Source organism: Dipodomys merriami, unplaced genomic scaffold (assembly GCF_024711535.1).
Source record: "Dipodomys merriami isolate MVZ:Mamm:240054 unplaced genomic scaffold, mDipMer1.0.p SCAF_2, whole genome shotgun sequence".
Taxonomy (NCBI): Eukaryota; Metazoa; Chordata; class Mammalia; order Rodentia; family Heteromyidae; genus Dipodomys; species Dipodomys merriami.
In genome coordinates, this window is record NW_027203381.1 from 112,612,203 (window position 1) to 112,633,652 (window position 21,450).

A 21,450-nucleotide genomic window follows, 5' to 3' on the forward strand; every position below is an offset into this window, starting at 1 on the left:
AAAAAGTCTAACACACTTATATGTATTTTCCTTTATCTTTTAACTCAACTCAAAATAACTTACAATAAATAAATCAATGTAAATTCCACACAACTAGCTCTGCTAACAGTTTATTAGGCAATAGTGACGAGATGAAATATCACTCCTTGGTAATATACAGGCAATTTTTCCCAAATAGTTTCTACCTGAGTTTACCCAAACACATGGATGAGAAATCCACTGACACAGAGAACTGACTATTTTCTTTTCCTATGAGAAAATGAAGTTATGTTGAATGATCTGTTACCACTCTAAGTTATGCTTTACTACATTCAGTTCAATTTCTCTATATATTTGCTTTATTTTCCTTCTGTGCATGTGTGTATGTGTGTGTGTGTGTGTGTGTGTGTGTGTGTGTGTGTGTGTGTTTGGGTTCATGTGTACATGTGTGTATGCATGTGAAAGAGAAGAGCAGTGACAGGGAAATGAAGAGAAATTACACACAAACAGTCAATGAGGAGAGCATTGAAGAACAATACTATCTTAGGATGTCTCCTCGGGTGTTTTGTACCAAACCTTCAAGGATCTGAATATAAAACTTTCACCTAAGGTAATGGAATTTCCATGAAATTCAGAAATCACCATGGTAATTGATCGGACTATTAATTCATCGAAATACATCAAATTATTTTTTGCAATGCTGGGAAAAGAACTTAAACCCTTGTACTATCCAAGCAACAGTTCTATCACTGGAGTCATGCAACCAGTCTTTTTTTATTGTCTCAGACTAGGTTTCAAGGATTTGTCAATTAATCTTGGATAACTATTGTCCTTCTCTCCATGCTGATTAGCTAAGATTATAGGCCTGTACTATCACACCAGGCCTTACTATAACAAATTTGTAAAGACACTTTTGGTCACCAAAATAGTCCTTTACCCTGACACCTGACTATCCTTTACTTTGTCGATATTGATACCTTACGCACTGGTTGTTATCTCAGAAAAGAGAATATTTGCTCTACATACATCACTTAAATTTCCCTCCATACTTCAAGTCAGTGATGTCAGTACAGACAAAATGCTGTCTTGTGGATGCTGGCTACTTGATGTTTGCTATGAAATTTTTCCCAAAATGATGTCTGTTCATCAGCTCAGATCAACAATCTTCAGTGTGCTGAGATGTTGGAACCATCTCATAAAATCATTTACATTTGGAATCCACATTTTCTGAAATCCCCAACGGATGTCACATGCACATGAAAAACAAGTATCTATGACATTATGAGATAGCTACTAGATAAAGGAATTTTGCACAAAGTGGAGTACAGGACTTCTTATTTGATTTTCAAGAAAATGTAGCATTATGCTCCAAGAAATTTACTCATTATAATATTTTAAAACTCAATACTATTGATGAAACTCTGAATGACAACCAGGCTTTATACTTCATTTGGGCACTTGAAAATCCATCTTAATTATTGGAAGGAACTTCTAATGTATATGTGTGACTATACTTCTATCCACTGAGAAGGAAATGCTTTATTTTCCATAAAAAGAGAACAAAATATTTTCTATTCCTCTCTAAAGGTTAAAATTTGTATTTTTACTTATAAATCTAGTTTGTAAGATGGTATTTTCTGGAAAGTTTCAAATTATATGCTGTTAAGAACAGATTCAGAATAAATCTCAATATATTTACAGATTATAGTAACTTGCCATGAAATGATTATAACATAAAAAATAACTAGCAAATCATTCACAATCAAAACTCTATAACCAGTCCATCTAGATGAAATATATTTTTATTTAATTTATTTAATTTATATTTAATAACAAGAAGAGGCAGGAGGGAGATAAGTGGCCTTGGCAGCAAGGTATATAGAGAGAAAAAGAGAGAAAGAGGGAAAAAGAAGGGAAAGAAAAAAGAAAAGGAATGAGTGAAACAGAGAGACAGAAAGTAGAGAGTTAAAACAAAAACTTTTTCTATAGGGGGAAAATGGAAATAAAAGAAAATATAAAATTTCTATTTTCATAAATTTCATCTTAATGTGCAATGAGGTCATAAGTATTCAAAGAACTAAATATAGAACTAACTAGAGCCTTAAAAATGGGACAAGACTTTGGTTCTTGAACAGATCATGGAATACTGGCATAGGAACAAAATCAGCCCAGTTATGAAGGCCTTGTTTATGCACTAAATCGAGGTGCTCAGGATGCTGGGGGAAGCTCTCAGGGAGCACATGATGCTCACATGCCTGTGGTTCCCACCCACCACCCAGGGGTATAAAAGGCAGCTGGCACACAGACACATCCAGATCAACAATCCCACCTTCTGCTCCTGTCACAACAGTCCACTCCTGACACCATGTGCTACTACGGCAGCTACTATGGAGGCCTGGGCTATGGCTATGGAGGCCTAGGCTGTGGCTATCGCTATGGCTGTGGCTGTGGCTATGGTGGCTATGGTGGCTATGGTTATGGTGGCTATGGCTGTGGCTGCTGCCGCCCACTGTGCTGTGGAAGATACTGGTCCTATGGCTTCTACTGAGGAGTTCCCTCCACTGCTGAGACCATTGTCTGTGTCCTCCTGTCCTGCTGCAACTCTCTCCAAGTTCCATCATCACATGAGAAATCATGGAATGTGTTCAGAAATCTCAGCTGGACATCCAACTCTCAAAAACATCTAATTGAATGCATAGTGTTCATTTTGGCCCATTATTTCTTAATGGATTGTATGCTAGCTTGAAGAAATATTCTTTTCATTTTGTATTGTGGGGTAAAATGGATCCAAATGGAAATCTCAGATTTTGTCAAAATATAGGTATTATTAAATAAACCATGTTTTGCTATAAATATTATGTCCTGTGAATTTATAACGTTTGCTGTGGGTGTTGGAGGGATGGGATTGATGCACTGAGAACTAGAGGGGGTATTATCTAATACAATACAAAAGTATCATTTTTAACAATCATTAAATTAAGATTATTAACTAAGAGAAAAAATGGACAGAAATCTGCTCACTGAATTAAATGTACAACTGGATGAGCAACTTGTGAAAATAACAAAAATGCTTCTTTATCTCCTGTCATTTTGAATTGTAGAGAATAAGCAGAATTGTGTGCCAATCATTAGTACAAAATATAACCCACATTAGGGAAAAATAAACAGAAAGGAATAGAGCACCTTGAAAACCCCTCCATGTCCCTGAAATAAAAGGTTACCAATAGTCTGTCATTTAAATTAGGTTTTTTTGTAGATAGATGTTAAAGTTAAAACAAGATGGTGCAGTCTTCTTTATTTTTGCTCTATTTAAAATTTCTGAGATTCAAACTAATGAAGACAGGAGATCTTTTCTATCTTGCCCCATCACAAGCCGAGGATGCAATTCATTTTCAGGCAATAAGCAGTTACAAATTTTTACTTTTTATATTAAATCAGATCAGGGAAACAAATGTGTCCATTTCTATTGAGTATTCAAACAGACCTAAAATTTCTGGAGGTAGGTGTCTGAATGCTCTTTGTGAATGACTAAATATTGAAGGTTTTTCCCAAATTAATTTTTCCCAAAGTAATTATTCCAGTTCACATTCTGTTTTTAATAGTATTTCTAATTCTTCCTTATCCATGCTAAGCCTGACTATATTTAGGTCTTAACCAATTTTTATTATTCTAGTTAATTTACTTAGTTATATATCTAAGTTCATAGATTTATAAAAGACACAAATGGGGCAGGAGGAGGATGCGAAGGGATAGGAAGGGGAAACAAAGGAAGAGGCTAAAATGCTTGATAAAAATGTAATTGTAACCCCTCTTTACAGTATTTTCACAATAAAAAAGACACAAATACAGAAATGGAAATGCAGACATAAAATTCTTATAGGTTTTCCTCATATATTTGTCAACACAATAAAAATCTAATAGATATAACCTACATATATTTTCTGGTATCTTTTAAATCAACTCTTCATGAATTATGATGCCAAAAACAATGCAGTTCTCTCTCTCTCTCTCTCTCTCTCTCTCTCTGTCTCTCTCTCTCTGTCTCTCTCTCTCTGTCTCTCTCTCTCTGTCTCTCTCTCTCTGTCTCTCTCTCTCTCTCTGTCTCTCTGTCTCTCTCTCTGTCTCTCTCTGTCTCTCTCTGTCTCTCTCTGTCTCTCTCTGTCTCTCTCTCTCTCTCTCTCTCTCTCTCTCTCTCTCTCTCTCTCTCTCTCTCTCTCTCTCTCTCTCTCTCTCCTTATCTATATTTTGGTTGTTTCAAATAGAACTTTATGCTTTGCCCAGGCTACTCTTGTTATACTCCTCTGTATCTGGGTAGCTATGACTATAGACATACACTACTGCACCAAAACTGAATTGAATACAACAAACTTTCCCAGATACCTTAGTCATGGAAATAGACCTTTATAGTGTCACTATATATAGTCAGCCCTGTCTTTGTTTACTACTGACACCTTATTTTTGGACCAAGTTAATAAGTATGGTGCCTTAAGAGAGAGAGAAATTCTGCCACATACATCACATGATCTCCCTCTATGTAACCTCTCAGTGAAGATCAGGACTGGTAAAAATCCTGTCTGATGATTGCTGATTACTCCATATTTGTTTTCTTTAATAAGTTTTTTATTTTGAAAATACTATACAGAGGGGTTACAGTTACATGAGCAAGGTAATGAGTACATTTCTTATGGAGCATTGTTGTCTCCTCCTTTGTTTTTCTCCTACCATGCCTTCCCTCCCACCTCCACAACTTAACTACTTGCTCCCAGGCCTAAATTGTAAAAGTTTGTTTTTCAACATAGTATCTTGTACATCTCATTGTTACAAGGGGTGAACCTGTATCCCTATTTAAACATTTTGTTTTTTTCCCTTCCCCTCCCCAAATTATACCAACATCAAATACACTGAAAACAGGGGTTATATCATGAAAACAACTGCCTGATAAATAAGTGAGTTAAAGACTTAAAGAGAATTTTCTGAATAGAGACCCGGAAACACAACAAATCAAAGAAAGGTTGGACAAATGGGATTGCATGAAGTTGCAGAACTTCTGCATGGCAAAGGACATAGCTAGCAAGATCAAGAGACAGCCCACAGATTGGGAGAAGATCTTCACTAGCCATACAACAGACAAGGGTCTCATATCTAAAATATACTTGGAACTCAAAAAATTAAATCCCCCAACAACAAATCCTCAAAGAAACAACTGCCCAATAAAAAAGTGGGCTAAAGACTTAAAGAGAAACTTCTCTGAAGAAGAAAGAAGGATGGCCAATAGACACATGAAGAAATGCTCAACATCCCTAGCCATAAAAGAAATGCAAATCAAAACAGCATTGAGATACCACCTCACTCCAGTTAGAACGGCAAAAATCAAGAACTCTAACAATAACAGATGCTAGAGGGGTTGTGGACAGAGGGAACCTTACTTCATTGTTGGTGGGAATGTAAACTTGTTCAACCACTTTGGAAAGCAGTATGGAGTTTCCTCCTCAAAAGACTTCACATAGAGCTCCCCTATGACCCAGCAATCCCACTATTGGGCATTTACCCAAATGCTTACAAACAAGACCACACTACAGCTACCAGCACAACTATGTTTATTGCAGCATTATTTACCATAGCTAAGATATGGAACCAACCCAGATGCCCCTCAGTAGATGAATGGATCAAAAAATATGGTATATATACACAATGGAATTCTATGCCTCCATCAGAAAGAATGACATTGCCCCATTTGTTAGGAAATGGAAAAACTTGGAAAAAATTATATTAAGTGAAGTAAGCCAGGCCCAAAGAAACAGGTCCCATGGTTTCCCTTATTTGCAATATCTAGTATATGTATGAGTCAAGCAGAAAAGGACAGATAATGTGATGTTAGGAAAATGAACCCTTATATATGTATTTTAATGTTTTTTTCTTTCATGCATTTGTTTCTAATGCATTTATAAGATTATCTCTTTGTTGCTTTGTATGTCCCTCCCCGACAGTATAACCCCTGCTTTCACTATATTTGATGTCAGTATAACTTGTGGAGGAGGTAGGGAAAAACAAGTCATTTAAGGATACAGGTGGACCTGTTGCAACAATGAGAAGTACAAGTTGTCATGTGGAAAACGAGCTTTACAAAGTTGGAGGGGGGGAGGATTGGGTGGGGGGTGGGGGGTGAGGCTGGGAAGGGATGTAAAGGGTAAACAAAGGAGGAGGCTGCAATGCTTGATAAGAAATGTACGCATTATCCTAACCATGTAATTGTAACCCCTCTGTACAGTATGTTCACAAAAATAAAATAAAATAAAAGATTTAAAGAGAAACTCCTCTGAAGAGGAAATAAGAATGACCAATAAACACATGAAAAAATTCTCAACCTCTCTAGCCATAAAAGAAATGAAAATCAAAACAACATTGGGATGCCACCTCACCCCAGTTAGAATGGCTATAATCAAGAACTCTAATAACAACAGATGCTGGAGGGGATGTGGACAGAAGGGAACCTTACTGCATTGTTGGTGGGTGTGTAAACTTGTTCAACCACTTTGGAAAGTAGTATGGAGGTTCCTCAAAAAACTCCACATAGAGCTCCCCTATGACCCAGCAATCCCACTTTTGGGCATTTACTCAAATGATCACATACTAAAGCTATCAGCACAACCATGTTTATTGCAGCATTATTTACCATAGCTAAGATATGAAACCAACCCAGATGCCCTTCAGTAGATGAATGGATCAAAAAAATGTGGTATGTATAAACAATGGAATTTTATGCCTGCATCGGAAAGAATGACATTGCCCATTTGTTAGGAAATGGAAAGACTTGGAAAAAATTATACTAAGTGAAGTAGGCCAGGCCCAAAGAAATATAGGTCCCATGGTTTCCCTTAATTGTAGTAACTAGTATATGTTTGAGATAAGCAGAAAATGGCAGATAAGTTGATGTTAGGTGAAATGACCCCCAAGATAAGTACTCAAATGTTTTTTTTTCTTGGTTTTGTTTCTAACATATTTATAAGGTGATGTTTTTTGTTGCTTTGTATGTCCCTCCCCCACAGGTTAACCCCTGTTTTCACTGTATTTGATGTTGGTATAATTTAGGAAGAGGAAAGGAAGAAACTAATTGTTTAAATAGGGATACAGGTGGACTCATTGCAACAATGAGATGTACAAGATGCTATGTCAAAAAATGAACTTTACAACTTTGTGGGGGAGTTGGAAGGGCAGGGAAGGTAAGGGGAAACAAAGGAGGAGACAACAATGCTTGATAAGAAATTTAGTCATTACCTTGCTCATGTAATTGTAACCCCTCTATACGGCATTTTCACGATAAAAAAATTATTAATAATAATTTTAAAAAGACTACACATAGAGCTCCCTTATGACCAGATATCCCATTTTTGGTCATTTACACAAATGATTCCAAATAGGATCATACCAAAGCCACCAGCACAACTATGTTTATTGAAGCATTAGTTACCATAGCTAAAATATGGAACTAACACTGATACCTCTCAATAGATGAACAGATCAAGAAAATGTGATACACACACACACACACACACACACACACACACACAATGGAATTCTATGTCTCCATCAGAAAAAAATGACATCACCCCATTTTAGGAAATACAAAGACTTGGAAAAAATTATATTAAGTGAAGTAAGCCAGGTGTGAAGAAACATAGGTCCCATGTTTTCCCTTATTTGCAATAACTAGTCTCAGACAAGAAAACGTCAAAAACTATGTACATGTGACCAGATAAGATGAAGTAAACGAAATGTACCCCAAGATAGGGATATAAGTGGTTTTTTCTTTCCTGCTATTGCTTCTTAGGTACCCTGTGATTTTTTTTGTTGCGTTGTATGTTCCTCCATATTTGTTTTTAAATTTTTCCAGCTATCATCCTGTTCATAATACAAGGGTCTTAATCTTCAATGTGTTAAAACACTGTATGACTCTAATATGTGCATTTATATTTCTGAAACTATTTTTCCTTTGATAGGTCCCCAAAATGATACCAATAATTTCAATTTTTTCTATCAAATCTCTAGAACATCATAAAACATCATTAGATTAGGAAGTTTACACAAAATTGAATGCAGGTTGCTTCATTGATTTTTCTAAAAATAACATTTTGCCCAAAGTTATTTACCCCAGACAATAGCTTAAAAGCCAAGACTATTGATGAAATCTTAACTGGCATCACTCTTAACTGGCTTCCAATTTATTTGGACAATTGAAGTTCGATTTTAAATACCAGAATAAAGCCTTAGGATGTGTAACATATTATATGTGTTTATATGTCTACCCACTAAAGATCTAACAAACAAAAGAAAGCAAACATTATATTTCCATTTGTAATTTGCAATGGTGTAGAATTTATAGCTATGTTCTATAAGGTGGTCATTTATTTTCTGGAAATTTTCCAATAATGTATGTTAAATAATGGCTCTTGAATAGCCTCAATCATATCATTACTTGCCATCAAGTAATCATAACATAATCATTAACTACCTCATTGTTCTTGAGCAATAGAGCAGTACATGAGACTCTAGATGAAACTTTAAAATGAAATAAGAGAAGGGTAGGTGATAGGGGAGTGTCAGAGTATGGTGTGGATAAGAAAAAGGAGAGCGTAAAGAAGAAAGGTAAAGAACAAGGAATGAGTGACAGAGAAGGAGTCAAGACATACACAGATTTTTCTATGTTTGTTGTGTAAGAGAGAGTGGAAGGTGACCACAAGGAATGGAAACAAAACAGAATAAAAATGGAAATGGAATACCTATTCTTATGGTTGACATCAGACTGTGTAATGAGGTCACATGCAGTGAATAAACAATATATAGTCAGGGTAAACCTTAGGCTGGAAGAATTTGGTTCATGAACTGATCATGGAATTCTGACATTGGAAGAAAACCATCCCAGCTATGAGGGCCTTGTTTATGCACTAAATCGAGGTGCTCAGGATGCTGGGAGAAGCTCTCAGGGAGCACATGATGCTCACATGCCTGTGGTTCCCACCCACCACCCAGGGGTATAAAAGGCAGCTGGCACACAGACACATCCAGACGCAACAATCCCACCTTCTGCTCCTGTCACAACAGTCCACTCCTGACACCATGTGCTACTACGGCAGCTACTATGGAGGCCTGGGCTACGGCTATGGAGGCCTAGGCTGTGGCTATCGCTATGGCTGTGGCTGTGGCTATGGCGGCTATGGTGGCTATGGTGGCTATGGTTATGGTGGCTATGGCTGTGGCTGCTGCCGCCCACTGTGCTGTGGAAGATACTGGTCCTATGGCCTCTACTGAGGAGTCCCCTCCACTGCTGAGCCGACTGCCTGTGTCCTCCTGTCCTGCTGCAACGCTCTCCAAGTTCCATCACAAGAGAAATTTTTGAATGTCTTCAGAAATCCCAACTACACATTCAACCATCTGAAAAAAATGAAATGTTCATTTGACCCAATATTTGTTATTTAGATTGTATGATAGCTTGAAGAATTATTAGATATGACTCTCAATTTTTATGAAATAATATGTATTATGAAATAAAGCATAATTTAAAACAATATTTCTTATGTGTTTGTTAAATTATTTTTATCCATTTCCTAGGTTTATCTGTGTGTGATTTCTTTCTGAGTCATGAGAAGATAAGGAATGGGAGTAAGAAAAAGAGAGCAATATTATACATCATTTGTGTATTAAATACTAAAGCTACCAGCACAACTATGTTTATCACAGCAATACTCATCATAGCTAAGATATGGAACCAACCCAGATGTCCCTTAGTAGATGAATGGATCAAGAAAATATGGTGTATGTGTGTGTGTGTGTGTGTGTGTGTGTGTGTGTGTGTGTGTGAGTGTGTGAATTCTATGCGTCCAGCAGAAGGAATGACACTGCCCCATTAGTTAGGAAATGGAAAGATTTGGAAAAAATCATATTAAGTAAACCAGTCCAAAGAAATTTAGGTCCCATGGTTCCCTTATTTACAATAATTAATGTACATATAAGATAATCTTATCAGATGAGCTGAAAAGCTCAAAAGCTATGTACACACGATCATATAAGATAATGCTAAGTGAAATGAACCCCAAGATATGGAAACAAATGGTCTTTGTTGTTTTGTTTTCAATGTACTATGTGAATTTTTTGTTTCCTTTGTATTTTCTTTCCCCTATGGTATATCCCCTGTTGTCACTGTGCTTGGTTATGGTACCTTGCATGTTGTATATATATTTGTCCAGTCTGGTGAGGGGAAGGGGAATAACAAAATGGTGAAAGAAGGAAACAGGACGAGCCATTGCAACAATGATTCCCACAGGACAGTATATTGGAAACGAACTTTACAATTTTGGGGGATGGGGTGGGGCAGGGAGGAGTGTGGGAGGTGGTGGAGGGAATGGATAGTGGGACAACCAGGGAAGCGGTTCCAGTGATGGACAAGTCATGTAGTCATTGCCTTACTCATGTAACTGTAACCCCCTGTACAGCATCTTTACAATAAAATTTAAAAATGAAAAAATATTGTTTCTAACAAATCATTAATCTAAGATTATTAGCTAAGGAATAATATTAACAGAAAACTATTTAGTGAAATTAAATCCACACTTTGATGAGCATTTATTAAACATAACGAAAATGTCCATTTTATGTCAATGCGATTTTAAATTATAGATAATAAGCAGAGTTAGGTGCAAATCATTGTTTGTAAAATGTAATCCACTCATAACAGAAAATATAAAAATACTCGGAAAAGTCTTCCCATGTCATTATAAGAAAAGGTTAGCAACATTCTGTCGTCTATGTTAGTGTTAGTAATAGACAAACTTTTTAAAATAAATGAGATTGTGCACTCTGGCTTATTATGCTCAAGTTACTGTTTCTGAGATTTGAAATAACATGTTTAGTAAAAACTCTGTTCTCTTGTGTGTGTTGGTCTATGGCAGGTGTTTAACTCAATTCATTTTTAAGTAATAAGCAATTATCTACTTTACTTTCACTTTTAATAGTAAATCACAACAGAAAAACAAACATGTCCGCTTCTATTCAGTATAATAATAGATATAAAATTTCTGGATGTAGGTTATCTGAATGTCAAATAAATAACATTGAGTGGTTTTCCAATGTAATTATTCAAGTTCACAGTCCATTTCTAGTAAAGTTTCTAATTTTTCCTCTACTCTATAAAGCTGCTCAGAATTTTAGGATTTTTAACAATTTTGATCAATCTTATTGATGTTCCTAATTCTTTACTCATTCTTGGATATGGTTACTTTACCAGTAGACACAGATACAGAAATAAAACCTCCACACAAAAAGCTTAGATGTTTTTTCTCATATATTTTCTTGAACAATAAAAACTGTAACACATCACCTACATATATTTTGCTGTATGTATTAAATAAAATCTAATGAGTAAGGATGCCAAAATGCAAATTCTATCCAACTAGAAGTAATAATGGGGTATTAGTGACAAGATGAAATGTCTCTCCCTCTTCATTATAGGGGCAAGTGTTTCCTACAGCATTTCCAGCTGAGTTTACTCAAAATATCGGATGAAGAATCCACAAACACACAGGGGTGACTATATTTATTTCATAGGAAAAATAAAGTTTATGCTGAATGAACTGTTACCACTCTAAATAAGGCTCCAATGCAGTTAGTTTCCTGCTTCTGTGTGTATGTGTGTGTTTGCTTATTTATGTGTATGTGTACATGTGTAAGTATGCATGTGAAAGAGAGGCTTAGTGATGGAGAGATAGAAAGAAGACAGAGTGGACACAGTACTGAAGCACAATACTGTCTTAGGATGCTCGTTCGGTGTTTTGTACCACACATTCAAGGATCTGAATATAAAACTTTAATCTGGGGTTATGCAATTTCCATGAGATCCCGAAGTCACTGTGACTATTCATCAGACCATCCATTCATAGAAATATATCAAACTATTTTTTGCAAGGCTGCCAATGGAACGCAAACCCTTATACTGGTGATGCAATGGTTCTATCACTTGAGTCATGCTACCAGCCTTTTCCTTACAGTATCAGATTGGATTTCATGCTTTTGTCCACATTAAATCCTGGATAGGGATCCTCCTTTCTCTCCATTCTGGATAACTAGGATTATAGGCATGTACCACCACACCAGGCCTTAATGTAAGAAAATTGTAAAGACACTTCAGGTCATCAAAAGAGTCCTTTATCCTGACGCTCTAACCTTCCTTTACGTTGTGGATATTGACAGCACTGACTGTTATCTCAGGAAGCAGAATATTTGCTGTCCCTCCATCATGGCATTTTACATTCATGTTACAAGCCAGCGAAGTTAACACAGATCAAATGCTGTGTAGTAGATGTTTAATCCTAAAAATTTCCAGAAATGATCTCTGTTCATCAGCTCAAAGCAATAATATTCTGTGTGCTTAGACATTGCAAGAGTTTCATAGAGACATTTACATTGTGAGTCACATTTTTAAAATTTTCTCCCAAAGGCTATATCACCTACACCTTATTTTGATAAGCATCTATTACAATGTGAAACCGCTATAAGATAAGCAATATTACGCAGATTTGACTAGAGAACTTCTTCCTTAAATTTCAAGAAATCATGACATTTTGCCCAAAGAAATTTACCCATTATCATATTTTAAAACTCAACACTATCTATAACACTATGACTGACAAACTTAGTCCTTAAATTTTATTTGGGAACTTGGAAATGCATCTTAGTTATTAGAAGAAACATTTAGTATGTATAATATATGTAACTATACCCCTAACCACTTAAGAAAAGTAATGCTTTATTTTCAATTCAAAGATAGAAAACATTATGTTTTCCTTTTGAAAGATTGCAACTTGTAGTACTTTAGTTCTACTCTGAAAGATGGTCATTTAGTCTCTGAAAACTTTCAATTATTATTTTCAAAACAGTGAACTCTAAATAAATCTCAAATACACATACAGGTTATAGTAACTTGTCCTCATGTAATCATAATATCAAAAATAAGTAGCTCATTGTTCCTGAGAAAAAGTCCCTGAACATTCTGTCTAGATGATACATTTTTCAACAAAAAGATAAAGTGGGACAAACAAAGAACAAGAGAGAAACAGTGAGAGAACAGAAGAAAAGGCAAAAAATGAAAACCAAAAATATTTTCCCTATGGAAGAATGGAAAAAGAAGCCAGAATCTAAGTAGAAATGGAATAACTAATTTCATGATTTACATCATACTGTGTAAATAGTTCACATGATTTGATCTACTAAATATAGAGTGTGCCAAAGCCTTCAAAACTGATGAATTTGGCCCATAAACTGATCATGGAGTTCTGACATGGGAAGAAAACCATCCCAGTTATGAAGGCCTTGTTTATGCACTAAATCGAGGTGCTCAGGATGCTGGGGGAAGCTCTCAGGGAGCACATGATGCTCACATGCCTGTGGTTCCCACCCACCACCCAGGGGTATAAAAGGCAGCTGGCACACAGACACATCCAGACTCAACAATCCCACCTTCTGCTCCTGTCACAACAGTCCACTCCTGACACCATGTGCTACTACGGCAGCTACTATGGAGGCCTGGGCTATGGCTATGGAGGCCTAGGCTGTGGCTATCGCTGTGGCTGTGGCTGTGGCTATGGTGGCTATGGCGGCTATGGTGGCTATGGTTATGGTGGTTATGGCTATGGCTGCTGCCGCCCACTGTGCTGTGGAAGATACTGGTCCTATGGCTTCTACTGAGGAGTTCCCTCCACTGCTGGGACGATTGTCTGTGTCCTTCTGTCCTACTACAGCTCTCCCCATCGTCTTCAGAAATCCCCACTAAATCTAAATTAAATTAAGGTGTTGAATTTGAATTGTATTGTGTAATGGTTGCAAATTTTTTTTTCATTTTTTACTTCAGTGTAAAATGTGACCAAACTTGACTCTGTTCTCTTGTAAAGATTTATATTATTAAGTAAATCATATTTTACTACTTTATCAAATATTGTTTTATTGTTTTATTAAATTATTACATTATTTTTCTTTGTGTCTCATTTAAGTTTTAAACATGGATATTTCTGTTGTAATGGTTAGCACATTTAAATATATTGTAAATTTGAATACTTTATATTTTCTACAATACCAAAATTGGATTATATCAGTTAGTGTTCTGCCACTGTGTGATTTTTCTAAATTTTAACAAAAGTAGCTTTCCTACAGAATGACTGTGCAGACTTTCTGGGTATCAAAATGTCAGTGGAGTGGCACTTGAAATATTTCCAAATTATTCTAATGATTTTAAGTACATTTGTATCACATAGTTTGTGATGCATATCAAATATTTGGACTATATTTTCAATATGATTTACTAAAATTTTGTCCATCAGTCATTGAACTATACTTTTGATATATATAAGGCTAGAATATATTGTTATTTCTGGACTGTATTCCTCATATGTAATTTTATACATCATTTTTATAGTACACAAATTTCTCTACTGAACATTAATTATGGTTCTACATGGTATAGGTTTTTAATTTTGTTCCTCTACATTGTATCTGCAATTATTATATATTATATTCTATATAACTTGTTGAGTTACCTGGTCAATCATAGTAAAAAAGAAAAACTAGCAAATATAACTAAGAATTATGTTATTGATAAAGCATTAAGAGAAAGTCCTTAGATTATTTTGGTCTTTTAAAAATTTCCTTTGTAAATATTTTTATGAATCTTATCAGCCTTAAATGTATTTCATTGTATTCATTCCCAGCTTAATATTTTATGCTATTGCAAATAAGTCATTTTTATTTGTGGTACTCAAAAAAAAATCCCATAGAAAATATCAAATCCATAAATTTTCATGAAGCTGAGTTGTATTTTTCAAAATATAAATAAAATTGATAATATAGTGATAACTACATTCTTAATTATAAAAAAGGTAGAAGAATAAAATGAAGTCAATAATGAATAAGTGACTTTAAAATATCATGTTGAAAACTTTATAATAGTTTAAAGGAGTATAATAAAATATTAGATGCCCACAATCAGGTTATTTAGAACAAGTATATTTCTAGGGACATAAAACCCATTAAGACAAAATCTAAAAGATGTAAAATGCTTAAACAAAACAGAAATTACCAGGAATGTTTTATCAGTAATCAAAAGATTCCAAGAATGCTTTGAAGCTCAGAATCAACTGGCATTACATAAGAAATCTACAACATATTCAAAGAATTAATATCAATCTTTCTCTCATTTACTCCTGAAATGTAGCAGGGAAATGCTTAAAATTTTGTTTTATGAAGCCATAATAGGCTTCATATCAAATCCACACAAGTAAGCACAAGAAACTATAAGCCAACATTCCTCAAGAACAGACATGCCAAATTATGAATAAAATACTAGCAAATAAAATACAATAGTATCTTAAAGGACATATTCCATTGCCAAGTGAGATTTGACACTGAAATGCAAGGATGGTTCAATATAAGGAAGTTTACTGATATGATAATTAGCAATTAGTACAGTGAAACTTTATAAACCACATGAACTCTTTGGGCATATTCAACATTCAATCCTCCTAAATGATGCCTTATGCATAAGCCCAAAGTTAAGTGTCTTCTCATAAAAAAAATCTCAAATTCTAGAGCTTAGAGCAATTATTCAGGCACTAGTGTTGCTCAAATGCACAAAGACTGGAAAACCTACAGCAATCACTCACAAATGCCTGTGAGTAGAAATATAAAAGGAGAATATGATGACATAAATGGACATCAGTGCCAACAGGATATCAGTACCTTAGGTTTTACTCAAAAACATTAGGTTCCCATCTTTTTCTACAACAGAAGGTGCTCTCTGATATAAGTATGAAACATCAAATATTAAGTTTTGAATATTACTGTAAAGAATGTGATTACATAGTCATATTGAGAAAAAATAGTGTCCAGACTTTCCAATAAAGAACTCTGACTGACATAAAGAACACCAGTCATGTCTAGCATGGTTTTCATCTTCTCTCTGCTATGATAATGCTACTCCTACAGGTGATCTAAATAGATATAAGAATACTGAATCCAGACAGGGAAGAGTTAAGAAGATCATAAACTTTGCACAATAACTGCATCATCTTCAGAATCCCAGTCTTGGTCAGAGTATTGAAAACAATGTGGCATACAAATTTTAAAAGCTATTAACCTGCTCAAAAGATTAAACTTTCACATATCAAGAAAAACATTAAATAAATATATGTTCAACTTTATAGTTCACCTATACCAAAACAGTAATACTTAAAATAACAAATTTCAGTGAAAGATGAGAGTAAATTACAAAGACATATGTAAAAAGTTACTTGATAAAAAAGAAATCATTTTAGTTCTAAAGGAAACATCTACACACTAACGTAAATAATATGAAAGTTACATAACTTCAACAATATTTCTAGTCAATAGTTGAAATTCCCATGATAGTGAAATCCTTGTAAATATATGCATCTCTTTCTTCTGACTTAGAGTTATCATGAGCACAAATATTTCAGAATGTGCAAAAAGCACTTCTCCTATTAAAAAGATAAAAACCAGTCACATGATCTGTGCTGCTATTGGAAAACCTAAGTATACATCCCTTGCAAGAGGAAAATTATAATATCAAATATATAATAAATTTGGGAAAACATGTTTCTAACAAACTATTTGTAGACATTAACCTAACAAAACAGGTCCCACCTGGGCATTACAAAGATAACCAAAGTTCTTTGATAAAAATATCTACCTTGATTGTCAGAATCTTGACATCACAGCAAGGGACTCCTTATTCTCATAATAAATTATGGCCTCTAAAATTTGAAAAATTATAAATTACTATACAAACAGGTTAACACCTACATGTGGTTTGCCCCACCTACCATGGAAAGTATATAAAAAGTCATGTCCGTATAGCAACAGAGGTTATTAATTACCTGCTCTCCAGTTGAACCCTTCACACTCAAGAGCCTGAGCTACTACGGCATCTATTATAGTGGCCTGGGCTACAGCTATGGTTGCCTGGGTTATGGCTGTAGTTATGGCTATGTCTATGGTGAGCACAGTGGCTATGGTTTGGGCTGCTACTGTCCATCTTGCTATGGTAGATACTGGTCCTATGGATTTTACTAAGGAATTTCTGGAGCTACTCAACCACTAGAACTCTTCTTCATATACTTGCAGGATATCCCTCCATGGCTATCCTAGTACAAGATATCTTCGCCTCTTCTCTTATTCTTCTTGAATACTTGTAATTTGCAAGGCTTCAATTTGATTGACAAAAATCCCATAAAATATTTTAGCATTCAAACAGTGTTTCTAATAGCTATTATATTTTCTTCATTCATTGTAGCTTAGTGACTTGTGAAAAACCTCAGTCTATTTTTCAATAAATATTGTCTATAATGGCAAAATACTTTGCATGTGTATTTAATTTTTCTGTCATTTGAGTGGAAGCTGAACTGTATATATTTTGTCAAGGAGCATGTGGAAGAATCAGAGATCTTTACATATCTTTACATAGAATATCTTGATAGTCACAAGACAGTTTAAATTGCATTATTTACAGGTCAATAATAGCTCTGCACTCTGCAGCAATGTAGCAGGTTCAAACATCTCATATGACCAATAGGTTGCTCTAAGAAAAATGAAAAGATGTGCTTTATTTAAATTACCATATTTAGTTAAGACAAAATTAATGAAAAACAATTATTTTTGATACCTGCTAAAATACGAATATCAATTCTCCTTCATACATATATAAACAGATTACTTGAGAGATGACTTATATATACTTCTTATATAGCCAGGCTTTTCCCAATTTCCTTTTAAATGTGCACTTGGTATTTCCTGCCAATACATTTTTGCTCAACTTGTTTTCATGTTGAAGAATGACTAATTGTGAAACATTATATTTGGCAAATAAAATTGTAAGCATACCCATCTCTTACTTCTGGCTTAGACTAACATGAGCACAAATATCTCTGAATGTACAGAAGCACTTCTCATATGAGAAAGAGGAATTCTATGCCTTTACAATTTAGGTGAGAGGGATTGGGGAGAGGGGGGAGTGTAGTTGTGGAGGTGGGAGGGATGGGAGGTTAGGGAAAAAACAAAGGAGGAGGTAACAATGCTTGATAGGAAATGTACTCATGACCTTGCTCTTGTAACTGTAACCTCTCTGTACAGTATTTTTACAATACAAAAACGTATTTTTAACAAAAGAAGATGTTGAAAGCTTTTATCAGTCATTTTTTCTCTGAAATATTTCAACCTAATTTATACTAAACCTTTAAAAACTAAACTACAATGGCTAGTGTCTGATGGATGGTTCTCACGTATAAAGGTGAAAATATTATTTTAAAACTTTTATTGAAATGTTTTATTATTTTTAAGTAGGTGTATAAAGGAGGTGTCATTCAACAAAGCTGTTCATGAACACAATGCATCTTGGTCTGTGTGACCCTCTTCAACAATCTGATCCCCCTTCGACCCACCTTTTCCCTCACTTTTCTTTTTTTTTAATTTAATTTTATTTTATTTGTGAACATACTGTACAGAGGGGTTACAATTACATGGGCAGGATAATGCGTACATTTCTTACCTATTGGAAGTGGCGCTGTGGCTCAAGCTGTAGAGCGCTCGCCTTGAGCTGGAGAGCGCAGGGACAGTGCCCAAGCCCAGAGTTCAAGCCCCACGACCAACCAAAAAAAAAAAATAGTTCTTGACATTTCTTACCTATTCCCCCACACATACCATTCACAATTACTCCACATTCTGATGCACATTTTTAGATTCTATATAAGAGAAATATTCATATCTACATTTTTAGGTCTGGTTTATTCTCTTTAACAAAATATCTTCCAGTCCCATCCACTTCACTGCAAATAAACACATTTCATTCTTTCTTTGGCTGAATAATATTGCATAGTGTACATGTTTTGGGAGCCAAAGACGTGAAGCTGTCATACCTGTGTATGAACAGAGACAGGAGCCCTGGGCCACGGTCCCGAGCCTTGTCACCCTCGACTATGGTCTGAGGTAGCAAGAGCGGACACGGCATAGAAAGAGGATATTTCTGTCATCTTAACCTTTAAAGCTAGACTTTGAGTTCAACTATCTCTAACCACAGGCCTTCTGTATTGCCGAAGCTTCTAGAACCAACTAAATGTAACTTGCTATTAATGTGTCAATCTGTCCCTTCCCTTCCTTATGAAAAAACACTGTAAAAATAAATACTCTGAACCAGACCCTGTGCTGTCTTCAGTCCCTCGGGTATCTGGGTGACAGCAATCCACCTGGCCTCAAGCTTTCACTAAAGTGTGTGTGTGTGTGTGTGTGTGTGTGTGTGTGTGTGTGTGTGTGTGTGTGTGTCTGTGTGTGTGTCTGTGTCTGTGTCTGTGTCTGTGTCTGTGTCTGTGTGTCTGTGTTTCCTCAATCCTACCATCTTCCATAGGCATGGAAGCATATATGTAGCATATTTTTATCCACTTAATTGCCACTGATACCTTGGTAGATAGAATAGATTATCCATTGTGAATGGCTCAAGAAATATGAGAATGCAAGTATCTCTTTGGTATGCTGACTTTATTTCCTATGGACATTTACACAGCAATTGGTTAACTACATTGTGTAGCTTGTATGGTAGATTTTTTTTATTTGTAAAGAATCTTCATTGTATTTCCCATCACAGTTGCATGAGTTTACATTCCAAGCAACAATAGATAGATTAGAGAGATGATTGATAGAGAGATAATTAGTAGATAAACAGACATTGCTTAAAAATTATATAATCTTGTGTGAAAAGAAGAAAGGGTCCTGGCTCAAAAATCAGTACTTCGACTGCTGGAAAGAAGCTATATAAAAAGTCAGACATATGTGTTAATTGTATATATAATAAATATATAATTATTACACAACAGCAATGCAGAGCAGTAGAAGTATTGATCACATCAGAATTAGTATTAATTTGATAATCATAACAAAGAAAATGAATCCTGACTCATATTCATCATCTAAAATGTTTAATGTTTTTTAAACAGGATATGAAGATTAATAGTTATGAAACAAAATATTAAATCAGATTTTCTCAAAATTAAGAATGTCTCCTTTTGAGAGACTAAAAGAGCCACTTATGAGAAGAGATCTTGAATATACATCCTAAAATAGTTTGTTGAAAACAAATAATTAGAAAAAGACACAAAATAGAAATTTTAAATGGCCAAAAACTTGAAAAAAGATTTTACAGCAAATAAAAAATTCAGTAACCAACTTCATTACAGAAAGAACATGCAAATCATAACCACAATGAAATAGCACTAAATGTTATATCAGAATGGCTAAAAATAGAGAGACTAATCAGAACCTGGATCTTGCAAATATTACTTCTTGACATGTGATTGGGTATAACGGCTATGGAAATTTCAGGGCAGTCCCTGAACAAGCTAATTATACAAATCCATCCTAAAATTCAGAAATTCCACTCTAGAGAAATGTTTACTGTTCAGTCCAACCTTTTTGTCACATCTACATACTCATTAATTCACAAATCCAGATTAATTCTTGTGTTTTAAGAAAAAGGCTAGTTCAGAAAATACATTAATAAAACAAGTTGTAGACAAAGCATTGCATTCTTTATGTCCCACCTGGTTCTCTGTACATATCAGCTCAACCAAATAATGGACAATAAAAATAGAAAGCCAAAAGAACTCTTTGGTGGAAGACAGCCCAACACAACATCAGAACGTGTGTGATAAGCTTCCTTGTGTGGAGTGAAGCAGAAAATGATCTAATGTCCTTGAAATCTCACTTAGGTTTCTTTCCTTGTGAATTACACGCAGAATCTTCTTTTGTAATTCACTCTGGCAAGGTTGTCATTGAGTTTAGGATAAACTAATAATAACACAATTACACACCATAACTACTTCTCACTATGGGGGAAAACATAGAATCACGTGGTTTACTTTTGAGATACTTAATCACAAAGCAATCTTCTTGAAGGATATAAGTGGGTTTTTTTCTTTCTTGCTATTGTTTCTAACATATTTATAAGGTACCATGTGAGTTTTTTGTTGCTCCCCCATGGTATAACCCCTGTTTTTACTGTACTTGATGTTGGCATAACTTGGGGAGGGGAAAGGAAAAAAGAAATTGCTTAAGTAGGGGTACAGGTGGACCCATTGCAACAATGAGATATACAAGATACTATGTCGAAAACAAACTTTACAACTTTGGCGTGGGGGGCAAGGGGTGGAGTGTAGTTGTGGAGATGGATGGCAGGGATGGTAGGGGAAAAACAGAGGAGGCCACAATGCTTGATAAGAAATGTACTCATTACCCTGCTCATGTAATTGTAACCCCTTTTTATGGTATTTTCACAATTAAAAAAAAACCTTATTTAAAAAAGGAAACTCCGCCCAAGTAAACAAAATTCTGTGCATTTTTCTAGTTCAAGTGCTTATGAATTATTAGGAC

At 35.2% G+C, this 21,450-nt stretch overlaps 4 protein-coding genes across 4 annotated transcripts; all 4 read left to right on the top strand.

Annotated features, from left to right (window-relative positions):
- Window positions 1-2,344: 2,344 nt before the first annotated feature.
- LOC138831772 (keratin-associated protein 20-2-like) lies at window positions 2,345-2,527 on the top strand. Its single transcript, XM_070028810.1, has one exon. It carries the CDS (start codon window positions 2,345-2,347, stop codon window positions 2,525-2,527), a length of 183 nt encoding a protein of 60 aa, XP_069884911.1.
- Window positions 2,528-9,093: 6,566 nt separating this feature from the next.
- LOC138831774 (keratin-associated protein 20-2-like) lies at window positions 9,094-9,285 on the top strand. The gene has a single exon (XM_070028812.1). The coding sequence runs from the start codon at window positions 9,094-9,096 to the stop codon at window positions 9,283-9,285; it is 192 nt and encodes a 63-aa protein (XP_069884913.1).
- A 4,236-nt stretch (window positions 9,286-13,521) lies between these two features.
- On the top strand, window positions 13,522-13,713 carry LOC138831773 (keratin-associated protein 20-2-like). The gene has a single exon (XM_070028811.1). It carries the CDS (start codon window positions 13,522-13,524, stop codon window positions 13,711-13,713), a length of 192 nt encoding a protein of 63 aa, XP_069884912.1.
- Window positions 13,714-15,643: 1,930 nt separating this feature from the next.
- Window positions 15,644-17,109, top strand: LOC138832631 (keratin-associated protein 20-1-like). The gene is made up of 2 exons (XM_070030908.1): window positions 15,644-15,752; window positions 16,925-17,109. The coding sequence occupies exons 1-2, from the start codon at window positions 15,644-15,646 to the stop codon at window positions 17,107-17,109; spliced, it is 294 nt and encodes a 97-aa protein (XP_069887009.1).
- The last annotated feature ends 4,341 nt before the right edge of the window (window positions 17,110-21,450 follow it).